We start from the raw sequence: 23983 nt of genomic DNA, 5'->3' as shown, positions 1-23983 counted from the left end.
GAGTTCAACTTCAAACAGGAGGAAAACCATTTTTTTTAAATTGCTTTGACCGTACCAGTTGTTGCGGAGATGGAGAAAGTCCAAATATTAATTTGAAGCGTTCTTCTTTGGGGCTGGAGGTGGAGGGCCAGGGCAGATTGTGGAGTATTTTCAGCCTGGAGACATGGGAATATGCACTGCTTGCCTCCCTTGACCTTTCTCACTTCAGTGTTCTCGTTCTGTTCACACAGCTAGAGTTCATTCACATGATATTTCCCCTTTTTTAACAGCTTGTTCCAAAGCCCCTGATGGAGTTGACTTTGGCAGGCTTTGCAAAAGCTCCCCCGCGCTGAAAGTGCAATTCGGTGCCTCCTGGCTGGATTTATATTTTGAAAGCTTTCCGAGATGGGGCAATTCACAAAAGCAAAACCCCACAGCTGTGCCCCATGGGAAAGTCAGGCCTGGTAGATCTGATGTGTTTAAATAGTTCCCTTGGAGTTCTTAAAATGCACACTTAAAACAGTTAACCTCAGAGTTAAAATGTTGATGCTCGAAGGGTGTAATCTTATGCATGTTCAGATAGATAAAACCTCAACATGGCTGGCTGGGACATGCTGAGATTTGTAGGACTTTTTTCTGTCTAAATATGCACCCTAACTCTGGCACCATGTTGATCATGACTTATTTATTTAAATTGTGAATATCAACAAACAAAACAGAAATACATCGTGAAAAACGGGGAATAAAAACACCATAGATTGTGTATATAGCGTTATCATCATTTCCATCCTAAAAACTGAGGGGGTGGGGGGTGGGGAAAGGGAGTTATACAAAAGTTTCAAGAAAAGCAGACCAAATATCCATATATTTGCAAATTGCATCTATATAACACTTGTTCAAAAGTTGATAATGTTATTAGGTCCTCGATCCGTTGCATTATAGGAGGTGTAAATTTGTCCTTCCAATATGATAATATAAGTCTTTTGGCTGTCAGAAAGGCTCTGAAAATCCATCTGCGCTGACCATGCGTTAACTTCCAGGAAAACGGTAGATAATGTAGAAGGACTTGCACGTTCTACCATATTATAGATTGTTTCAGTACAAAGTTCGTCTTTATTATCACCTCCTCCCCAAAAGGGGCTACTACGGGGCATTGCCACAACATATGACTTAAAGAAGCATTAGATGTATTGCATCTCCAGCAGTTATGCAAGTTAGACAAACCCTTATTTAAAAGGTGTTGTGGACAAGCTGGAGCATGTTCAGAGGAGGGCAACCAGGATGATCAGGGGTCTGGAAACAAAGCCCTATGAAGAGAGACTGAAAGAACTGGGCAGGTTTAGCCTGGAGAAGAGAAGGCTGAGGGGAGACATGAGAGCCCTCTTCAAATACTGAAAAGGTTGTCACACAGAGGAAGGCCAGGATCTCTTCTCGATCCTCCCAGAGTGCAGGGCATAGAATAACAGGCTTAAGTTGCAGGAAGCTAGATTCCAGCTGGACATCAGGAAAAACTTCCTGACTGTTAGAGCAGTATGACAATGGAATCAGTTCCATTGTCAGGGATGCTTTAGGGTGGATTCCTGCATTGAGCAGGGGGTTGGACTCGATGGCCTTGTAGGCCCCTTCCAACTCTGCTTTTCTATGGTTCTATGATTCCAATGCTGAGATTTGTAGGACTTTTCTGTCTAAATATGCACCCTAACTCTGGCGCCATGTAGATCATGACTTATTTATTAAGGTTGTCAGTGTGTTTGGGTGGGGGGCATTTTTATCATTATCCTTCCCCAGGAAACTTGCAATATAATTTTTTTATTTTTACTTATTTATTGTACTTTTAATCTGCCCAATAACCAATGTTCTGTGAGCAGATTACAAACAGTTAAAAGACTAGGATGCCATGTGAAGAATTAAAATATAAAACGCAATGCAAACATGTAAAAGAATCAAATAAAATATAATTCAACGGAGAGCAGAGATAGGAAAATGAGGATATGAGATGATTTCAGCTATTTCCCTGGGTTACCGTAGGTCATGTGTTAGACTTCAATTTCCCAAACGGCATGTAATGGCCTGGTGGGAATTCCCGCATTTGTTTTTTTGGGATGTGGGACATGAGAACCAGGCGGGTGTCGTGGGGGAACCGGCCATCTCCGGAGCTGTTCAGATCCTGGCCTGCCATCCAGAGAGAGCCTTTTCCATCTCGTCGTCATGGTTGTGTGTTGCAAAACGGTGTTATCGGCTCCGTGTCGGAAATAACTTCTTTCCACTGTGCATTCTCACACCGCCAACCGCAGCCCTTCCATCTACAGCCTGACGTGAGCTGCTGATAAGATATGGGGAGCCTGCAATTTGGGTTGTGCGCAAGAAGAAGAAGCATTTTTCTCCTCGCTCCTCAAGTGCGCCGATGGTGAACCAGGGAAGATCGTTTGGGGATGTGGGTGGATTTCTGGAATGAGAAGCTGTAGACTTCGTCCTGCTGCAATTCAGGAGGGAGACCTTGTGGAGAAAAGCTTTGGAAATTTGCTGGCTATGATTCCGATACACTTTCCGGGGCTTGCTGCGCGGTGGTACCACAAAAGCTTACTGCGTGCAGAAGGCCCCAGGTTCAGCCCTGCCCACCCATCCCCCAGCCCTGAGTTCAGGGGCTCTCAAGGAGCAGGAGGTTGCAAAGACACCTTGGCAGACACCTGGGCAAAGCCATTCCTGCCAGTCAGGCTAAAGAACAGGCTTTTAGAGCTGGAAAAAGTGCAGAAAAGGGCAACTCAGATGATCAAAGGACTGGAGCATCTCCCCTATGAGGGAAGGTTACAACAGCTGGGATTGTTTAGCTTGGGAAAAAGGAGGCCCTGTGGATTCCGTTCCATTTCCCCCCTCACTCGGTGTTGACTTGATTTGTAACGGGTTGAGCGAATGTGAGGATTCTATAGGGTTTTTTAATGGCAGCAACTTATTTGGGGTAGTTTAAATTTGCACCAGTTTTCAGTTCTCCCACCCACCCACCCCCTTTTGTTGGGGAACTGCAGAAGTGGGTGGGGATGAAACTGACAAGTCCTTTGACATGTAGGAAAGGTGGCTTTGTTTGGCTAAACAGTAGTTGGGAAGAGGGTGAAACTGCCAAAAGTTATGGGCAGGAGAGTTGTGTCATGTGCCTCTGTGGGGCTACATTGCAGACAGGGAGCCTTGCACTCATGCACACTTGCACAAATTAGCCAATTTAACAAACAAACAAAATCATGACACCATTTGTACAAATTTCAAGATCCCGACCCCCAAACTGCGCTAGTTACCATTTGCATAAATGAGACACCTGGAAAAAACATGCACAAAATATTTCCGGAATCAGGGGGGTGGGAAAGTCGGTTACAGTCTGTCGCCACTTACCAGAATAGAAACGTTGCGGAATCCTGTCGGGCTTAAACGGAACAGAATTCCCAGCATCGCACATCCCTAGTTACCATACAGAAAACGCACACACTATCAAAGTGAAATTGGGCTTCCTCGCTCGTTCACTAGCAACTACTGAGAGTGCCTGTTCCAGAACGGAAATTTTGCACTCCCCGGCTCCCTAAGAATTGTTGCTGTTATTTTTAAAGCACCAATAGTAAAATGTTGTATAGCCGTTTTAGAGTTTCCAAAGCCGCTTGCCTACAACTCATTTTGTTCTTACAACGGCCCTGCAAGGTAGGTCAATACTGTGATTTCCCCCCTGTTGCAGGTGAAAGGCAGGGAGGAGGAGGAGGGGCATCCATTTAAATCTCCTTCACCCTTCAGTCGGGGGAAAATAAAGAAGATACACATGCCCCCCACCCAGGCCTCTCAACGCCCCCCTCCCTGACCGCACACTTAACATTAGCAGGAAAATGCTCTTATGCATTGACACCCTTCTGTGTGCAGAATGGTTCCTCCGGGTGCTTGGGAGCCCTGGGGCGGAGCACCCGCTCTCCCGATGGGCTGGGCAGACTCCCTGTAGCAGAGCGTTCTGTCTCCGGCAGGGGCTGAGCAGATGGTGCAGGGATGCTCACCAACAGTGCAGGGTGGGTGTCTTCAATCAGCCCCCTGCAGGAGGATGGGCTTCGAGATACCATGGCTAGGAGGCATTTTAGCAGTCTATTCCCCACCCTCAACTTCCTACTTTTCCAAGACCATTTGGACTGGTGGTGGCCAATGTGGCATCCTGTGGCAGAGAGTTCCACAGGTCACGAACGCATTCTGGCAAAAGTGCCTTCCAAGTGCAGCCTGGATTCAAATCCGCCTCAGTCAGGCCTGTCCCCTCTCCTCTGCATCTGTGAATTAATAGTGACCCTCCTCACAGGTGCGGCATGCAGGTGCATTGCAGCCAAGGTTTTGACAGGCTCCTTCCAAGCTGAGGAAAAGCATATTCAAGCCAGTAGCATGCCAGGGAGGAGGAGGAGGAGGAGGAGATGGCAGGAGATTGGGGGGGGGTGGCAGAGGAGGCCACAAGTTTTAGCTGTGAGACTCTGCTGTAACCGCTAGGCCCTGCTCCCATTTTTTATATGCCTCAGCCTAGCTAGGGGAGGCACCTGAGGAAGGCTGACGGCCAAAGGTCAGAGGTCTCTCTTCCCGCCTGGCCTGGTTGATCTGTCACTGTTTCTGGCGCCGGAAGGCCCCGGTCCTGTTTGGAGACGGGGCCAGGATCGATGGAGCCGGCCGTCGGGTCGGCAGATCAAGGCTTCCGCGTGTGCAGGCCGGCACGTATGAGTTGCCGGGAGCTACTGAGATCCTTGGCCTGGGCCCAGCGCCAGGCGGAGTGGAAGAGAGCGCGGCAGGCCCCGGGGACCGGACGCCTGGGTCTCATTTTTGACCCTAGCTGTGTGCGAGGGTGTGTGTCAGGACTCCTGGGTTCTCTGTGAGAGGAGCTAGCTTTCGTGGGTGAGGGCAAAGGATGCCCTGGGTACATGGGCCAAAGAAAAACAGCCTAGACCCCAACCCGGCGCCCCTGAGAGGTACTGGGCTACCACTCTATGCTAGTGGGGGAGGGGGTTCTGGAAGTTGTAGTCCAATACATCTGGAGGACATCAATAGCTGAGCTGCAGGTGGGAGTTCAACCAGTGCAGCTTTTGGCTGGCACTCAGGGACTGGGATGGAGGGAGCTGCACCACTTTAATTTCTGCCTGTGGTGCAACAGTTTAAAAGCACAGGAGCCCTGCGGGTGGGGGTGGGGGTGGGGAATTTGTCAATCCAAGCTGGAGGAGGGGGTTGAGGCAGGACTCGCATATGCCCTGGGAGAGGACCCCGTCGGGACCCCTGAGCCCTCTGGAGGAGGAGTTAGGTCCAGTTAAGAGGGGCAATGGAGTAGATCCAGAACTCCTGGGTCCGCATAAGGAAGGCCTGGAGAGAAGTCTGTCCAGAAAACTGCTGGAGGGCAAAATTCCTTAGTTTGCTAGCAAATGCATGAGGACTAGTGACCTTGGCATAGCTGCCGGCCTTGGGTCTGGGGGAGCGGGGAGCTAAGTTCAAATTCCCCCCTCCACTGACACACATAGGTTCAGCTGGTGGACCTTCAGCCTCCGCTCTCCATCTGTGAAATGGGTCCTGATCAAGATACCCTTTGCCCATAAGGGCTTGTGTGAATGCTCAGTGGGAGGCCCCAGCCCAAGGAGTTTGGGTTCAACTGGGAGCCAGGACTCCTGGGTTCTCTTCAGCAGGAGCCGCGCCGCCGCCAGGCCATCAGCCTCTGAAGCAGAGCGACCCCAGAAGGCGTTGGACTTGGGGCACGTACGCACCAGACAGCCGAGCGTGCACTCTTTGCAAAGTGGTCCCCAGAGGTGCCGTAACTCGCAACGGGGACAGATGTTTTCACGCCGGGCTCCGCTCAATGGCGTCTCGTCGCCAAGAGCTTTGGAGGTGGGTTTCCCGTCCCCTCTTGGCTGGAGGAAGTTGCATAACAATGGGGGCTGCATTTGTCCGCTCCTGGATGTGATAAAGTGGCTGCATGTGGTAAGGCTACAAATCCCTCGCAGCTGGCGCAAAGCAGAAGCCGTTTCTCTTTCCCCCCAGAGCGGAGTGTCTTTGCCTCACTCGCCAGGCGGAGGTGGGTTCGAGTGTTGTCCATCCGCACAGAAAGGCACAGCCCTCAATCCCCACGTGAAGCAAGCAGGCGGAGGGCCGTACCTTTCATGCTGTGCACCATCAACTGTGGAACTCCCTGCTGCATGACGATGTGCAGGCGGCCCTTAGCCTGAAACACTCATTTCTCAGAAGGCAAAACGGTGAGGCTCATAGAAAAGTAATTTGCCCAAGAACCGAAGTACAACCAGGCAGAGGTGGAGGCTGAGCTGCGAAGCACAGAAGTACTCATTGGAACCCACATAAAAAAAGGTTGGAGGGCAGCGCTTTGCTTTGCAGCAGGCCAGCATCCCAGTTAAAAATCCCTGATATATATATATATATATATATATATATATATATATATATATATATATATATATATATATATAAAAAAGGTAAGGAATAAAACAAAAATCAGGATGGGCAGAGATCCTGGAAGCAAAGCAGTGGAGGCTCCGATGTCAGTGGGGGCCGTGAATCCATTCTGAGCTTTCTTCAGAACCACCCAGAACTGAACCCTATCCCTAAAATAGCTTCACCACCTTGAATAGATCCTTTAGAGTTCTGACGACAGCTCAGAAATGGATTCACGCCCTCACTGAGATCGGAGCCACCAGCCTCCACAAGGCCAAGGGAGGCGTCTCTGGGCCCCTTGGTGCCCGTGGGCCCCATGTTGGAGACCCTGGGCCTGGGGGGGCCATTGGGGCGATGCAGCTTGCTAGGCAGGGGTCCCTGGTCCAGGGTTCAAATTCAGAAGGCGTGTCTGGTTGTGGGAAGAGGGCAGTGAGCAGAGTCACGGCCGGCTGGAGCAGCCCCTGATGCACTGGGAAGCAGTTGCCCCCTGGGCACGTCCGTTCCCCCTGGAGAAGAGCCATCAAGGTCCAGCGGGGCACCTCTGGCTGGTCTCACGTTGCCGTACCCACTCAGGGGCGGTGGCGGGCCTCCTCCGCCTGGCTCACGCTCCCCCACCGCTGCCAACACCTTGCTGGTGGCCCTTTTTGTCCCAGAGGCAGGTTGCCAGCCAGCCAGCCAGCCAGCCTCAGGGAATTCCATGCCAGACAAACCCTGGCAGCATGAGCATTTGTGCAGCAGTGGCCTGGAACATGGAGTTAAAGGTAGGAGGCTTGGCTGACATTTCGGCTCCGAGAGTGCCGAGGCAGGTCGGATCAGGGCTGGTGGCGGCAGCGAACCAACGTCTGCTCCCACCAACACCGGCAGGGAAGGGGAGATTTGATCCAAGGGGAAATGTGTAGCTGGAAGCCATGCGCACAGGGTCCCCTGAGCCAGGTCCCTAAGCTCCAGGCCAGCACAGCCTGCTTCCTGTCCCCCAACCCCCACCCCATGGCAGGGCAGGGAGCCCAGCCTCAAGAGGGCAGGCATGAAAGGGCCCTTTGATTAATACAAGGCAAAGATCATAGAAGAATAGAGTTGGAAAGGGGCCTCTGAGGCCATCTAGTCCAACCCCCTGCTCAATGCAGGAATCCACCCTACAGCATCCCTGACAGAGGGTTGTCCAGCTGCCTCTTGAAGGCCTTGAGTGTGGGAGAGCCCACAACCTCCCTAGGTCACTGGTTCCATTGTCATACTGCTCTGACAGTCAGGAAGTTTTTCCTGATATCCAGCCGGAATTGGGCTTCCTTTAACTTGAGCCCGTTATTCCGTGTCCTGCACTCTGGGAGGATCGAGAAGAGATCCTGGCCCTCCTCTGGGTGACAACCTTTCAAGTATTTGAAGAGTGCTCTCCTGTCTCCCCTCAATCTCCTCTTCTCCAGGCTCAACATGCCCAGTTCTTTCAGTCTCTCTTCATAGGGCTCCGGCACCATAAATGAAATGACATAAATACCAATTTCAGTACCACCAACAGAAAAACAACAACCCTAAGACACACCTGCGATTCTAAGACGCACCCCATTTTTAGAGATGTTTATAAGGGGGGAAAAGTGTGTCTTAGAATCGAAGAAATAGGGTAGCAGAACGAAAGAAGATGGAGCTATACTGCCCCTGAATCTGGAAGTTCCATAGAAGCGCTGAGACCAGTCGCCATTGACAGAGCTCTCCTCCTCCTCCTCCTCCTCCTCCTCCTCCTCTAATCCTCTTTTGAAGCTACCTAAGACAGGCACCTTCACCACATCTTGTGGCAGGGAATTCCACAGTTTAACTTGGCGCTGTGTGAAGACGTTCTTCCTTTTCTCTGTCTTGAATCTCCCACCAGTCAGCTTCACAGGATAATGAGCCCATTGGGTTCTAGTATTACGGGAGTAATTTCGTACACCTCTCGCACGTCCCCTACTCCACACCCTTCTAAGGTGCCAAGCAGCCCCTTAGCACGGCTGCCTTCCCACATAAGGGAGATGCTCCAGCCCCCTTGATCATTGGGGTTGATCTTCTCTGCACCTTTTCCAGCTCTGCTGTACCCTTTTTGAGCTGAACGCCCAGCACACGAAGTCTGCTGCCCTCCAGAAGCTTTGGAGTACGACTCCCAGGATTCCTGATCATTTGCCATGTTGGCTGGGGCAGATGGGAGTTGGAGTCCAAAACCTCCGGAGGGCACCACTGGCTGAGGAAGGCTCAGTTTCACCAAGGCTTTCTATAAAGGCATGATGAGGCGGGTCGCATTGTTTACAACCCCTTTCTAAAGAATCCCTCGTGAGCAACGCGCCTTTTCACCACCACGACCACCAGAGCAACCTGAGCTGGCAGTTTGGGTGGGCTCTGAGGTGTCCACCAAAGGAATCATAGAATCGCAGAGTTGGAAGGGGCCTACAAGGCCATCGAGTCCAACCCCCTGCTCAATGCAGGAATCCACCCTAAAGCATCCCTGACAGATGGTTGTCCAGCTGCCTCTTGAAGGCCTCTAGTGTGGGAGAGCCCACAACCTCCCTAGGTAACTGGTTCCATTGTCGTACTGCTCTAACAGTCAGGAAGTTTTTCCTGATGTCCAGCTGGAATCTGGCTTCCTTTAACTTGAGCCTGTTATTCCATGTCCTGCACTCTGGGAGGATTGAGAAGAGATCCTGGCCCTCCTCTGTGTGACAACCTTTCAAGTATTTGAAGAGTGCTCTCATGTCTCCCCTCCATCTTCTCTTCTCCAGGCTAAACATGCCCAGTTCTTTCAGTCACTCTTCATAGGGCTTTGTTGCCAGACCCCTGATCATCCTGGTTGCCCTCCTCTGAACACGCTCCAGCTGTGTTCAGGAAGGTGAAGACCTGCTGACCGGACTTGCAGTAGATCCGCAAGGCCTTTGGTCTCCTGAAACTGATGAAATGGGACGGGTCTGGAAGTAGATCTGGGTGTGAAAGCTCCATCCCGGTGCGAAAATGTGCTCTCGGACAGAGTCTGTGCTCAGGCCCATCCTATTCCTTAACTCCAAGGGTGCTTCCAGATGACACATCAGACTGCTTCATTCACAGCATTTGATGGGTGGTGGTGGTGGTGTGGGTCATAAGAACACCAGAAGAGCTGCCCTGATGCTGGATCAGAGCAAAGGTCCACCTCGTCCAGCCTTCTGTTCACACAGTGGCCAACCAGCTGCCCACAAGCAGGACAGGAGTGCAACAGCACCCTCCCACCCATGTTCCCCAGCAAGTGACGTTCATAGGCATATGGCCTCTGATATTGCACATAGGCATCAGGGCTAGTAGCCATGGACAGCCTTCCGCTCCAGGAATTTACCCAACCCCCTCCTTTTAAAGGCATCCAAATTGGAGGCCATCACTACCTCTTGTGGTAGTGCGTTCCATAGTTTAACTCTTTGCTGTCCAGACATTGACATCTCACACCCATGTTTTCCCACCAGCTTTTTTCTTACTGCAGGAAAACCCATTAAGCAGGGGGGGGAAGACAAAACAGTTGCAAGTTGTCTTGTAATCGGTAGGGCTAGACTCCCCCCCCCCCCCACGCAGTCTGGAAGCCTCCCATGTCCTTCTCACGCACACGCATGCACACCACCTGCCCACAGCCACTCGTGCCTCAGGGCTCTAGTGAAAAGGTCACTAATACAGCTCTCCTCAACACGGTGCCATCCAGAAGCATTAATTTATTTATTTATTATTGCATTTACATCTATTTATTTATTTATTTATTTATTACATTTCTATACCGCCCAATAGCCAGGGCAATCTGGGCGGTTCACAAAAATTAAAACCATTCAAAGTATTTCTGTCCCGCTTTCCTCCTCCTCTCCATGTTATCTTCACAACAACAACCCTGCGAGGTAGGTTGGGCTGAGAGTCTGTGACTGGCCCAGATCTCCTGACTCCCAGTCTAACACTTTAGCCACTACACCACACTGGCTGGACTACAACTCCCATAATGTTGGACTACAACTCCCATAATCCCCATCCAGCTATGCTTCCATGCAGTCGGTAGATGCACTGGCAGATCAAGGAAGCGTGAAGTCTGTGCCCCACCGCCAGCACCGAACCTGGCTCGGGTACAATCCCGGCCCCAAGAATAAAGTGTTACAATGATAATTTACTTATAGGATTCGCAAGCACGTCAATAAACAGAACAAAAACCTTACAGCAGGAAGGCGATGCTGTGTGACGGGGAGAGCTTTGCCTGTTGGATGTTTGCCTGCCGTGCAGGCCCTTGCACAATGGCGCTGCCTTAAGTGGCAAAAGAGAGGTGCGGGTATGGGGCAGGCGTGGGTGTGGGTGTCTTGGAGCCAGATTCGAAACACAGGCCAGCAGCCAGACGGAGCAGCCGCCGCAACAAGAGCTGAAGTGGGATCCCGGCCTAACGCTGTGCTGCACCTGTAGCACCTCCGCCGGACGGGCCTCTGCAGGAAGCCCCGGCTGGATTCTAAGCATTCAGTGGTGAGCCAGGACTCCTGGGTTCTTTGCCCTCGTGGGGTCAGGGATTGCGTGGGAGGGGGAGCCAGAGCGGCTGGGCTCTCTGGGAGAGGGCTCGGTGGGGCTTTCTCGGCACGTGGGGCCGAGAATGGGCCTCTGTGGGTCCATCTGGGGCCCAGGAGGCCTCGCGGAGGAGAGCAGAGGCCGCCGAGGGCCCGGACGCCTGGCTCCTCTGCCTGTCCTGAGCCCTCTGGGCCGAGAGCGTCACCCGAGGCGTGTCGCTCCGGGCAGGCGTGAGGAAGTGGTAATCCTCGCACCCTCCTTGGCTCCGCTCCGCCTGTGGGGTGGCTGCCGGCCAACGCGGTGACCTTTTCCACCTTCACGCCTTAACCTGTCCGGGCCTGGCCAGGGGCCCAGGGAGAGACGTGCGCCGTCTTGCATGGGCCCCTTCTTGAAGCCTTCCCGGCTTGGCTGGGAGCTGGAGAAAATTCCCTGTTGGCTTCCGGGCTGGAGGTGGAGGAGGAGGGGGGGATTGTCCATCTCTCTCCGGTCCTGTCCAGTGGCATTCCTGCATTCAGAGCAGCAAGGGTGCTTGACGGAGGGGTGGGAGGGAGAGGGGGAGAGCCAGAGCCAGCGAGCGAGCGGGAGAAGCCTCCTCGGACACAGGGCAAAGAGATCAGGCGGATGAAACATTAACCGTGGCCTCCGGAGTGTGCCTGGTGTCGCAGCTTTGCTCTGGGACCTGCAGGGGAAGAGAAAAGGGGGTCTCTTTTCCCCCCTGAGCAAACAGAGGTGGGAGAATTTGAAAAGCGCAAGGCGCGATCCACCGCTCCCAGCAACGCATTCTCCGCGTTTGCAGAGACTGGATCCACGTCCCGGCGCTTCCCCAGCCAGGGATCCTTCTGAAGGAGAAGAAATCAGGTTTTGCAAGTGGCCGTCAGGGTCTTGAGACAGGAGGAGGAGGAGGAGGAGCCGGCGACGTCCCTGAGGCGCTGGGCCCGGTGGCAGAGCCAGCAGAAGGCGCGACAGGCGGCACCGTCGAGAAGAAGGTCCTTTGCAAACTCACCTTGCCAGGTGGATCGCCTGTGACATTTCTCGGGCTGAGCAGTGGGGCTTTGAGTGGATCCGGAGAAGGAGAGAGGAAGAAGGGGGGGGTGTTCACCACCCGCCACTCCTGGCGTGACCCAGCCGTCGGTCCGGTCGGTAGCCCCGAAACGGCCATCCATGGCTGACCATGGAGCGCGCGGAGTCCGCTAGACTCTAGGACCATGAAGCTTTGGCTATGGGGATACCTGGTGAGTGGCGCTGTCTCTTGTGGCTGCCAAGGGGGAGGTCGGCTGTGGCGATCGATGGAGTTGGGCACCGGCCAAGAGGGTGGCAAGGTGGCCCGCGGGAAACCAGGGCCGGTGCTCTGCCCAGGTCAGCTCAGGATTGTGGCTTCTGGCTCGCAGCGGCTCTCCGGGGTTTCAGGCAAAGAGAGACGGGGCGCCCCAGAACCCGACGCCGGATCCTTTTTAAGTGGAGCTGCTGGGGGTCAAGCTAGGGACCTTGTGCGTGTGTAGCAGGTGCTCAGCCACTGATTCCCCCCCCCCCCCAATGCTTCCCTTCCCTGGCTCTCCCCAAGTTTGGGAAATGGAGCTCTTGCCATTGAAACTGGTCCCAGCAGGGTCTGCGGAAGTCTAAGCTTTCGGAAGCCCTCCTGCTCATGAGATTGGGGAAGGCATTCTGGGATGGGGGGCGCTTTTGATAGGGGGCTGAGACTCTGGTGACCCAGCGGTTCTAGGCTAGGAGAGGAGCACAGCCGAGAACAGAGGTGGGACCCCCAGGTATTTGAGAGGGGGAAAACAGGAAGATCTCACAGCTGGGTTCTTTGGGAAGGGGTTAGGGGATGACGTGGTGCGTGATGGCAGCGTCTGTGTGTGCTTGCGTGAGAGCGAGTGAGAGAGAGAGAGAGAGAGACACCCACCCACCCACCCACCCAGAGCACGTCAGACCCAGAGGCTTTCCTGCATTTCATCAGTGCAGACTGTGGTCATGGAGACTGAGCAGCCAGGACACCTGGGTTCTCAGAGAGCTTGCAGACAGGTCTTCTCAGCCATGTGGGTGACAAAAGGTGCTTGGGCCTACCACAATTAAAGTGCCTCATGGGTATAATCTCAGTCATTCTTACAACAACCTTGTCAGGTAGGACAGTACGGTCATCCCTGTACTGCAGATGGGAGACTGAGAGAGAAGGGAGCCAGTGAGTCGGGGTTTGAACTGGGCACTCCCTATACTCGCCCTCTTAGCTGCTCAGAGCTCTGCTACACCAGGTAGAAAACCAGGGCTGCTTCTGCATCCCCCTTTGGCTAGCGGGGCCTGGAGCTGGCAGAGTGAGCTGTGGGCGTTGCATCAGGATGTGGGGGGGGGGACCGGCGTGGCGCTGCCCCGGGCGTTGGGCTGTGCGCACTTTTCAGACGGGGGAGAGGGAAACTGAATTAGTTAAAGCATGAAGGAATGGAAGGTGCTGATAAGGGATCCATCAACACCTATAGCTGAAGTGGATCCGAAATGCCAAATTTGAAACCGGGTGTGGAATTTGGAACTGCAGCATTTGCAAACAAAACAAAACAAAATAACTAACTGAAGATGCAAAAAGCATTTTGAAACTAATTATGCCAACTGCACATTCTGAAGTCCTATTTAAAGCCTTGAAAGCCATCCCGGGCAGCTGTGGGGGAGGGCAGCCGGGGGCATTTCTGCCTGCCCTGCATCTGTTAAAGGCACAGGATTCCTGTCCTGTGGGTTTGGGGAACCCTAGGATTTCAGCACCCCAGGAGCGGCTTTCTGGGATCTCGAGTTGGGCTTTGAGCTCAGATTGCCAGAGGCTGTGTTCACTCCAATCTATCTGTGGGATTTTGGACGCAAACAACATTTCATTCCATTGCTTGTCAAAGGAAGGCTGGTTGGGCAGAAAGATGCATGATGTGAATGAGTGGATAAACCAGGGGACGGACAAACTGCCCAGCAGGTGAGGGTAGAGGCATGGAGATGCATTTGAAGAAGTGACACGGCTCAGAGCAGGGTCTAAGTACCTGAGGAGGTAAGAATCATAGAATCACAGGGTTGGAAGGGGTCTAAGAGGTCATCTAGTCCAACTCTAAACACCCCCAGGAAAGGAGAACCCACCCCCACCCTAAAGCAGAGAAACTCTCTGCTCATGTTCAGCCCAAATTGGCCCCCTTCCCATTCCCACCCCTTGGTTCTGCGCTGATCTCATCTTTTCTCTCCCTTCTCTTCTCCAGGGCTGACTCCTTTCCTGTTAATTTTGGGATTTCTGGCTTCGGCCCTGCCTGCTCCCCTGCGGCCCCTCTGCGACCAAAGTGTCATGGACAAATTCATCCAAGACGCCGGCAAACTCGAAAGTGAAATCGTACGTCCGCACCTTTCCCCTTGCAGGGATCTCCTGCGGCTCCCCCCACCCCCTCCGGTCCAGCCACATCCACCCCCCACCCCCAAATCCTTGCTCCTGGGTCCACCTCTGCAGCAGGCACAGGATTTCTCCGGACAAAATGCATCCTTCATGGAGCACGCACACCTCGTATGCAAACCCATTCCTAGCCCGTTTCGCAGCCAGGGATCCTGGCCCTGGGAAGTGCGAAGGGTTAGCGATGCCTAGCGAAGGACTCTGACCCAATTCATGGAGAACAGGTCTGGAGGGTTTTGTAGAACCACCGTGGCAAAGGCCATCTGCCTCTCTGAATCACCCTTGCTGGGGAGGAAAATCGTGAGGGCGGGGGGGGGGGCAGCTCCGGAGACCTCACGTCCTGCTTGGGAGCTCCTGGGTGGCTGCAATGGAGGCTGACTGCTGGGCTGGGTCTGATCAGCCTGTGTGCACCAGTTGCTGGGGAACATGGGTGGGAGGGTGCTGTTGCACCGTGTCCTGCCTTGTTGGTCCCTGGCCGATGGCTGGTGGGCCACTGCGTGAGCAGAGCGCTGGGCTAGAGGGACCCTGGGTCTGATCCAGCATCAGGGCCCTGCTGATGTTCTTATTCTTTATGTATTATTATTATTATTATTATTATTATTATTATTATTATTATTATTATTTATTGCATTTTTATACCGCCCAATAGCCAAAGCTCCCTGGGTGGTTCACAAAAACTAAAACTATTCAAAGTATAAAGCACAGTATAAAAACATGATATAAAATGCACATTAAAAACGGATTAAAACATACCATACATTATTAAAACGTCTTTAAAACATCCTTGAAACAGGCCTGCCTTGCATAAGGACCTCAGAAGGGCCCTCAGGCTGGAGCAGACCAAGGGTTCACCCAGTCCAGCCATCTGTTCCCACGGTGGCCAGGCAGCTGTTGACCAGGGACCCACAAGCAGGACAGGGTGGCAACAGCACACCCACCCCACCCATGTTCCCCAGCAACTGAGGTACATGGGCTTTCTGCCTCTGATACTGGAGATGGCTCATAGCTGTCAGGGCGAGTAGCCTTCTCCTCCAAGAAGGAGCCCAAAGCAGCAAACAACCCATCTAAAAATGACACAACAAGGTCATCTCTAAAATCACCAATGCACAATAAATCACAATAACGCCGTGGCCACAACACCAAAAAGCAGAGCGCACACTTGCCTGCATCCCCAAATGTTTGCACAAATACGTTTTTAACTGGCGCCTGAATGACAACAGTGGTGTGGGGGAGGGGGACGAGCCGAATTTCCGTCTGCAAGGGTGTCCCACGGGTTGGGTACCAACACCAAGAAGTCTCCGCCACATGGGGTTGCCCCACAGGGCACGTTTCTCATGGGCCCCTCAAGCAAGGCTCTCCCAGCCCAGCTGGGCTGAACTCCCAGGTGGGTCAGTCCTGGAGACGGCGGCCTTTCTGCCCGTCTTCAGCCCGTGCTGCTTCCAGGGCCCCGATCAGCCCAGCCCATTCCAAGGCCGCGTCAATGGCAGCGCAGACGTGGAGAGAACTTTGCTTCCTTCACAGGTGGAGCTTTGCGGCAGGACTTCCTGCAGCTTACCTGAACACGTCACGGTGCTGGACACCCGGGTGAATTTTCCGGCGTGGAATGCCATGAATGTAAGTTTGGCACGGCGGCAGGAGGGGGGGCCAGGCCGAGGGGAGGCCCGATGCAGCGGGCGGTGGGCTCCTCCACTGATCCGCCTTCTCCTCCCCCCCAGAGGTCGAGGCAGGCGTCTGAGGTGTGGCGGGGCCTGTCGTTCCTCTCTGCAGCCGTCCGCCAAGTCAGAAGCCAACAGCCGGCAATGCAGCCGTTCCTCCGCCAGCTGGAGGTGGGAGAGAGTTACCTGCGGAGCATCCGAGAGATTCTGCGCGGCCACAGCGCCCAGGTGAGGACAGGGCGGCGACAGGTGGGTGGACAGCGAACAGGGTGGACGGCCTTTCCTCCTCTCAAGGTCTGCTCCTTGATTCCGGCGGCTGGCTTTTTGGTGAGAGGAATGTACTTTGCATGTGCTCAGAGGCACTCTGTTAACAAAGGCCTTAGCTAGACCTAAGGTTTATCCCGGCATCGTCCCGGGGTCGTCCCTGCCTGCTCCTGGGATCCTGTGTGTCATTTACATGAACAGGGACGAACCCGGGATAAACCTTAGGTCTAGCTAAGGCCAAAGAGGTCCGGTTTGCCTGACGGCACGGACCTCAGCCTAGCCACGTTGTCTGCCCATGCCAGGTGCCTTGGGGTCATTCAGCTTGACCTAATGGTGAGACACTTTGCATATGCCTAGAGGCAGTCTCTCTTCCAGTGCAGAGAGAAGCGGTTTTCTTGGCAACTGGGTAGCTGCAAAATGCTTGTTAGTAAGAAACACGGGTGCAAATACGGGGTGGGGGGTGAGGGTGGCGTGGAGAATTCCCAGAGCCGTTCGGCAAGTTCAGATTTGATTGCACATTCTCCTGACTTGACTTGGATATAGACCAACCGGCAAAGGTCAGCCCATTTTGGAGGAGAGATAAACAACCCTAAATGTCTCCTTAGCAGGCTGGCAGGGCTTTAGCGGCACACCACGCCAGGCAAGGCGAGTCCTGTGCAGCGGAGCCCCATGCCTGGCCTTCCCGGGCTCCTGTTCGCCAGCTTCTCTTTCCAGCAACCAGCACTGAACCGTAACTTTGCAGGACTCGGTCTTCTTGCGGGCGTCTGGCTTCTATTTATTTAGTTATTTACAGAAAGCTCACCCCACCCTTCAGCTGAAAAAAGGTTTCCAGACCAGTTTACAAAGATTAATTTTAAGATAGCCCCTGCCTTCAGGCGTGCCATCTAAAAGTCACGACAGGAAAGGAAAGGGGATAGGAAAGGAGAAGGAAAAAAGGGAAAACTCAGGTGCCGGTTCTTAGAGCATCATCATACAGGGGGGAATCGCATTTGCTTACCGTCACTTCTCCGCCCGTGTGCTTGTCCCTCGTTACTTCCTCTTTCGAAAGAGGAAGTAAACAACGTGCCCGCGGCTCATTCCGTGGGCCGTTTTGACCCCGCTGCTTCTCCTGGGCAGAATCTACACTACTGCTTTATAACAGTTTTGACAACTGTCGGGGCCCAGGACACACTGCATATACAGTTTTCAAAATGTTTTCAGAGTGCTTTAAAGCAGTAGTGTAGATCCCCCCCACCCCTGCACCCAGCAGGAGATAGCAGCAACTTCTGTCTTTAAAAACAAGTTGGACTTCCAGGGGTGTGTTTTTGTCACGCGAAGAAGGCTAGAAGGGGCAGGAGTCATGCGGTAGGCAGACGACGTCATGGGGGGGACCCGGGAAAATCCAGGCCTGCCCAGCAACGAGCGTGCAATAAAACACTCACCTGATAAAGCTCTTTGTTTCAAAGGTGTCCTTTCTGGCACAGGAGGGCAAAAGAAGGTCCCTGCAGATATTCCTTCTCTGGCTGATGGATGGAGCCGGGTGGGTCTCCCTGCTACCACAATGTTCTTCCTGGGAGGCGAAGGGGGTGTCCATAGCCCCCCAGGGGCCCTTGGTTCTCTGGCCAGTGGAGTCCCCTTGTTTGCCCAGCTTCAGGGGATGTGGTTTCCTCCTAAGAGGAACGCATGGCAGACCCTTTCATTGCCCACTATGCTGAAAAGGGGGGGGGGGAGAAACAGCTGCCAAGGAGGAAAAAGGCCCGCCAGCGGCCCTAGTGGCAGGAGAATCATAGGTCTGGGGTGGAATTCAGGAGCATCGAAGAAGGCAGGGTGAGAGCTGGTTTTTGCACAGAGACCACCCCAAGCAGGATATAACACTATGAAAGTGGTTTGGAAACAGTATATGGAATGCCTTGTGGGCCCCAACAGTTGTCAGTGTGCTTCAATACTGTTATAAAGCAGCAGTGTAGATCCTGCTAAAGTGTTCTGTCAAACTCAAAAGCTTCCAAGCTCGAATGTCAAAAAAGCGTTCTGTTAAACTCAAAAGCTTGCAAGCTCTAAACCAGTCCTGGAAAAGATTATCGACCCATTTTTGCTTCTGCTTTCCACCTCTCCTGCAGGCAGCCCCCCACGACGAGATCTCGCCCCGCACTTTGACGGTACAAACTGTGAACAAGCTGTTCAGTGTTTATTCGAGTTTCCTTCGCGGAAAGGTGAATTTGTTCATCGCCGGGGCCTGTACGGGCAGCGGCAGGTGACGGCGGGAAGGCTGCAGCATCGCTCACCACTCCACATGCTGGCCCCATTGCAAGGGGGGGCCTGCTTCGCCAGCTGATAGAGTGACGGCTTGCTCGATTGGCAGGTTTGCACACACGCACACATGCGCCCCACGACTCCACCTGGATTGCAGTTCTGTCCAAAGGGAGGGCCTCACCTCACCAGCAAGGATGACAGCCCAGAGGCCGCCGTCGGGCCTTCCTGCACCTTGAGCTGCCTGCACACGGCTCCTTCCAGCTCCAGGCTCCACGCGTGGAAAGGAATGATGGGATCGTTCGCCCTGGGCGGACGGATGCCTTTCTCCCCAGAATAGACCCATGCAAGGCATGAGGCTGGCTGGCTGGATCTCTCAGCCGCCCCCAAATTGTGAAGAGGGGAAGGAGACCCATCCAGCGGACCGAGCGATGCAGCCTGGGCAGGCAAACGTCCGCAGAGGCCGAGGTCCGTCTAGCTCAGCGTTCTGCTCACACGACCAGCTGCGTCCTGCTACGCCTCTGCAGTGGAGGGAGGCGAGCCGCGTGGCCATCAGGGTGAAGGCAAGGCCTCTTCCGCCACCGCCACCCCAAGACCCCAGGAAGCCTTTCCCCAAGAGGGAGGGAGAGGAGCCCCCCCCTCTACAGAGCGAGGTGGGGCCCATCCCAAACGCTGCATCGGCCGAAGCCATTGCGCTGCCGGGGTCAAGCGGTGCAGCGACAGATTCTCCCCGTGGCCGAAGAGACGTGTCCCAGCAACCTGTCCTGCGGCCTCTCTGGCTGGCACGTGGCCGTGGAGGCTGGTGGCTCCAATCTCAGTGGGGCGGAGAATCCACTCTGGGTCTCAGTCAGAACGAGCCAGAAAGGAGCTCTCCAAGGTGAGAAGCACCTTTACCGTTCTGGCTGGTTCTGGCTGAAACCCGGAGCGGATCCGGCGCCCCGCTGATGTTGGAGCCACCAGGCTTCACTGGCCTGGTCTTGTTCACAGCTGCGCACGCGATGTAGATGAATCGGTTTGGGCGGCAGGCTGGAAGGGGAGGAGAGGAAGGCGTGAGACAGATACACTGGTGATGTGGGGAGGTTTGTGGGGGGAGATGAAAGGAGAGAAGCACAGCAAGGATTTGGTGAGGAAAGGATGTGGAACCAAGAAGTTTGGTAGAGGAAGGAAGGAAGGAAGGAAGGAATCCTTCGCAGTTCTCCAGTCCCACCAAGGAACATCTACGGGACGTCTTTTCTAGGCCTCAGAGGACCTCAAATGTTTGACATTGGGGACGATCCGGAGCTGGTTTCTGGGAATCGCCAATTTCGCAAAGCAAAAAATGCATGTGAATATTTTTGTGGTGGGCTTGTGGTGGTTCTAGGCACATGCTCACATGCTCACGCAGATCCTGGGAAGGCGGAGGGATGTTTTCACAGTTCTATCCAAACTTTTTTTTTTCTGCTATGAACGTTCAAGGCCAAAGTAGCTTCTTTCAAGCTGCAGTCCTACGCCCGCTTACTTGGGAGTAAGCCACCTCAAATTGAGTGGGATTTACTTCTGCATAAACATGCATAGGATTGCACTGCGGGGTTTTAAAGCATTGACAGTAGAATGGAGCGATTGGGAATGGGCAGACGGACGTGGGAGAAGGGGTGAGCTTGATAATATGACTGGCAGGTGTCAATCATATCACTACCAGGCTTGGGAAGTGAAGCACTGCCAAATCTTAAAGTTGAGCCAATTTGGAAAGTGGGGGGGTGGGGGCGGGGGGGGCAGTTGGCAGTTCTTCTGCCCTGACAGTGAAGCCTCAAAAGATGATTGGCAGTTATCAATCTCTTAAATATGGCAGAGAATGAAGCAGATTGTGAGAACGTGACTTGAAGAAATGTGAGCTGAACTCCATTAAAATAGGCCCACCCACCCCCTCCTCTCTCCTTTTGCAAAATGTTAGAAATGGGTGTTGCAAATGTTTTCTGTAAAGCCGAGATGAGTGATTGACAGCTGCCAGTTTTGTGCACCGGATTGGCTGCATCAGGCCCTGTGGCTTGGCTTTCTCCCAGACGGGGATAAAAGGGCTGGAGTCTCAGTCGGTGTATATGACAAAGAGTCTTGTGGCACCTTAAAGACCAACAAATTTATTCTGCCATAAGCTTTTGCGGGCACTCTCCACATCGTCATGTATACTTACATGTATATATGTATAATTTCGTTCTAAGGGTCTTTCATGAGAGTTTATATTTGATATTAAGTTAAACATGTACAGTTTTCTGTATATTTATCTTTTTAACTTCAGAGAGCAGCTGGTTTGTACATTGGGTCCAGGGAGGGAAGATTCCTGGTGGACGGGTTTTTCTTCTGATTTTGTTTTTTGTGGTTCTCTTTTATCTTTATTAAAGGTTGTTTCGCTTCCCAGAAAATCGAAGATGTGCAAAGTTTGCATTTCTAAAAAGATTGCTATCAGGCTTGTGAGGGGAAGCCTTGACGGGAAGACGTTCCCACCACCTTGAATAAGCCTGTTCCCAACCTTGGGTGTTTGTGAGAGCTTTATCACACCAGCGTTATACCGTGCAATCAGTGCGAATTGCATGCAAAGGACTCAGAAGTTTTCCACTTTATAATCTGCTTTGATTGTGAAGTACTCCCAGGCATCCTGCTTGAATTGTACAACAAAGCAAAAAGATTCGCCGTATTTAGCCCCTACTTTTTGAGCGTATCTTCCGAGCCGCCGCTGGGACGCAGGAGCAGGATTTTAAAGAAATGCTTACATCTGCGTAAGCTTTAAAGAGAAAGACACCAAAATTGGCACAATAATAGATATTAGGGGGCGCTTTAAGCGTACCAAATTTGAATTGAATTGGGTCATCCGTTGATTTTTTATGATTTTTTACATTTCCCCCCTTAAACTCACTTCCTGGTATGCAAAGGATCGCTGTCGCCCGGTAGCAAAAACAACAACAACCACGGCGAAAGCTTAGCGCTACGGGGAGAATCCGAGGGAAGCAGGGACGGGGGATGGAGCTTTGAGAATCAGCCATTCATATGCAGTAGCAAGGAAAAGGCACTTCAAACCTGCTCAGAGGCAGACTTACCTTTATCATTTGCTTAACATCTTCCAGAGATAAGCCCAGATAGTGAAAACAACTTATTAAGGGCTTAAGAAAAATGCTATATATATGCAAAGCATTATTACCCCTGTCGTTGCCACACCAAATTACTGACCTTGAGCTCCTGTTCACATCACAGGGGTCAGTGACCGCACAGTATTGGTAACGGATGTGATTAAAACGGCCTGTTTACCCCCTGCCCTCTCCCACCCACGCACCCCGGCTTGGTCTGTCTTCCTGTGGGCCAGTCACTGGCAAGGAATTATTTACTTATTTATTACACTTATATACCACCCCCATAGCCAGGGCTCTCTGGGCGGTTTACAGAAATTCTAAAAAATTAAGATAAAAACGAGTATACAAAATTTAAAATTCTAAAACACAGAACATACACACATAAAGCATTAAAAGCTGTTAAAAACTAAACATGTGGGTGATTAAGATGTGCTGCCATATGCCTGGGCAAAAGGAAAGTCTTAACCTGGTGCCGGAAAGATAGCAGCGTTGGCGCCAGGCGAGCCTCGTCAGGGAGATCATTCCATAGTCTGGGGACCACCTCCGAAAAGGCCCTGTCCCTCGTTGCCACACTCCGAGCCTCTCTCGGAGTAGGTACCCGGAGTAGGACCTTAGATGTGGAACGTAGTGACCGGGTATATTCACGTCGGGAGAGGCGTTCCGTCAGGTATTGTGGTCCCAAGCCGTGTAAGGCTTTATAGGTCAAAACCAGCACCTTGAATTGGGCTCGGAAACACACAGGCAGCCAGTGCAAGCGGACCAGAGCAGGTGTTATATGGGCGAACCTTCTGGTTCTCGAAATCAATCTGGTCGCTGCATTTTGCACGAGCTGCAGCTTCTGAACCATCTTCAAAGGCAGCCCTACGTAGAGCGCATTGCAGTAATCTAACTTGGAGGTTAACAGGGCATGGACAACTGAAGCCAAGTTATCCCTGTCCAGATAGGGGCGTAGCTGGGCCACCAACCGGAGTTTGTAGAAGGCGCTCCGTGCCACCGAGGTCACCTGAGCCTCAAGTGACAATGATGGGTCTAAAAGAACCCCCAAGCTATGAACGGGGGGAGTGGGATCCCATCCAGAACTGGTAGAACACCCACACACACATCCTGTCAGCGGAATCACCTACTAACAGCATCTCAGTCTTGTCTGGATTGAGTCTCCGTTTATTAGCCCTCATCCAGTCCATTGTCGCAGCCAGGCACCGGTTCAGCACATCCACAGCCTCTCTTGCTGAAGATGAAAAGGAGAAATAGAGCTGCGTGTCATCAGCATAAAATAGAACTATCAGTTGCTTTTGCAGCTACCAGCCTTGGTTTGGGCTCAGCAGGCTGACATGGTCCCATCAGCACCCTCCCACCCATGTTCCCCAGCCACTGGTGCACACAGGCTTACTGCCTTTGATACTAGAGGTAGCACGTTGCCATCAGGGCTAGTAGCCATGGACAGCTTTCTCCTCCAGCCCCTTTCAAAGCCGTCCAAACTGGTGGCCGACGGCAACCCTTTCCATGTGCATGTGTGTCTGTGTGTGAAATGGATCCAAGCGTGATGTAGGCAGGCGGGTCCAAAAGGCCACTTCCCTCTTCCGCAATCTGCCCGGAATGTGATGGAACTGTGATGTCACTTCCGTCCTTGAAATTCCCTTCCTCAAATCCCCCTTATCTTAAGAAAACATGACCGCAGGGCCCAGGGCTGCCTTTCCTGGAGACCACGCAGAGTGGGGCCCTCACAAACAAGTCGGAATGAACCCTTCCCCAAGCTGGCGCTCTCCAGGCATGCTCCACTACAGCTCCCATTATCCCCAGCCAGCATGTCCATTGGCCACCCTGGCTGGGAATAATGGAAATTGTGGTTGAGGACATCTGACGAACACCAGGTTGGGGGCGGGGGGGGGGCAGCTTAATTGACTGGGGCTGGTTACAGGGAGCAGACAACAACTCCCCTGTTAAAACAGCTCCACTGGCTTCCAGTCTGTTTCCGGGCACAATTCAAAGTGCTGGTTATCACCTAGAAAGCCGTCAACAGCCTGGGTCCAGGTTATCTGAAAGACCGTCTTCTCCCTTATGAGCCTGCCCGTGCTTTGAGATCTCCTGGAGAAGCCCTTCTTTCAGTCCCACCATCTTCACGGGCGCGCTTGGTGGGAACATGGGAGAGGGCCTTCTTGGTGGCTGCTCCGGTGCTCTGGAACTCTCTTCCTGGGGAAGCTAGGCTGGCTCCCTCCTGGATGGGCTTTTGGAAGCAGGCAAAAACTTGTTTGTTCCAGCAGGCCTTTGGAGAGTAATCTGGTCCTCCATCTATGTTAAGGACTTATAATTTTGTTGTGTATTTTAAAGTTTTCTTTTTTCTTTTTACATTTCTTTTCCTATGTTTTAAAATGTATGTTTTAAACTTTGTAATACCGCCTTGAGGCCCAGTATTGGGCAAAAGGCAGGATACT

General features: G+C 52.7%; 1 protein-coding gene across 1 annotated transcript; it reads left to right on the top strand.

Moving 5' to 3' along the window:
• The first annotated feature begins 11574 nt into the window (after positions 1-11574).
• On the top strand, positions 11575-20179 carry EPO (erythropoietin). The gene is made up of 5 exons (XM_063138669.1): positions 11575-12137; positions 14127-14254; positions 15830-15922; positions 16024-16191; positions 18324-20179. Exons 1-5 carry the CDS (start codon positions 12125-12127, stop codon positions 18459-18461), a joined length of 540 nt encoding a protein of 179 aa, XP_062994739.1. The 5' UTR covers positions 11575-12124; the 3' UTR covers positions 18462-20179.
• Positions 20180-23983: the final 3804 nt, after the last annotated feature.

Source organism: Elgaria multicarinata, chromosome 11 (genome assembly GCF_023053635.1).
Source record: "Elgaria multicarinata webbii isolate HBS135686 ecotype San Diego chromosome 11, rElgMul1.1.pri, whole genome shotgun sequence".
NCBI classification, from domain to species: Eukaryota; Metazoa; Chordata; class Lepidosauria; order Squamata; family Anguidae; genus Elgaria; species Elgaria multicarinata.
This window is presented reverse-complemented; position numbering and strand designations above follow the sequence as displayed.

What these genes read in the sequence shown, in the direction of transcription:
- EPO (XM_063138669.1), top strand. An exon ending in CGGCGTGGAATGCCATGAAT is followed by an intron (nt 15,923 to 16,023) that starts GTAAGTTTGGCA and finishes CCTCCCCCCCAG; the next exon opens with AGGTCGAGGCAGGCGTCTGA. An exon ending in TGCGCGGCCACAGCGCCCAG is followed by an intron (nt 16,192 to 18,323) that starts GTGAGGACAGGG and finishes CCTCTCCTGCAG; the next exon opens with GCAGCCCCCCACGACGAGAT.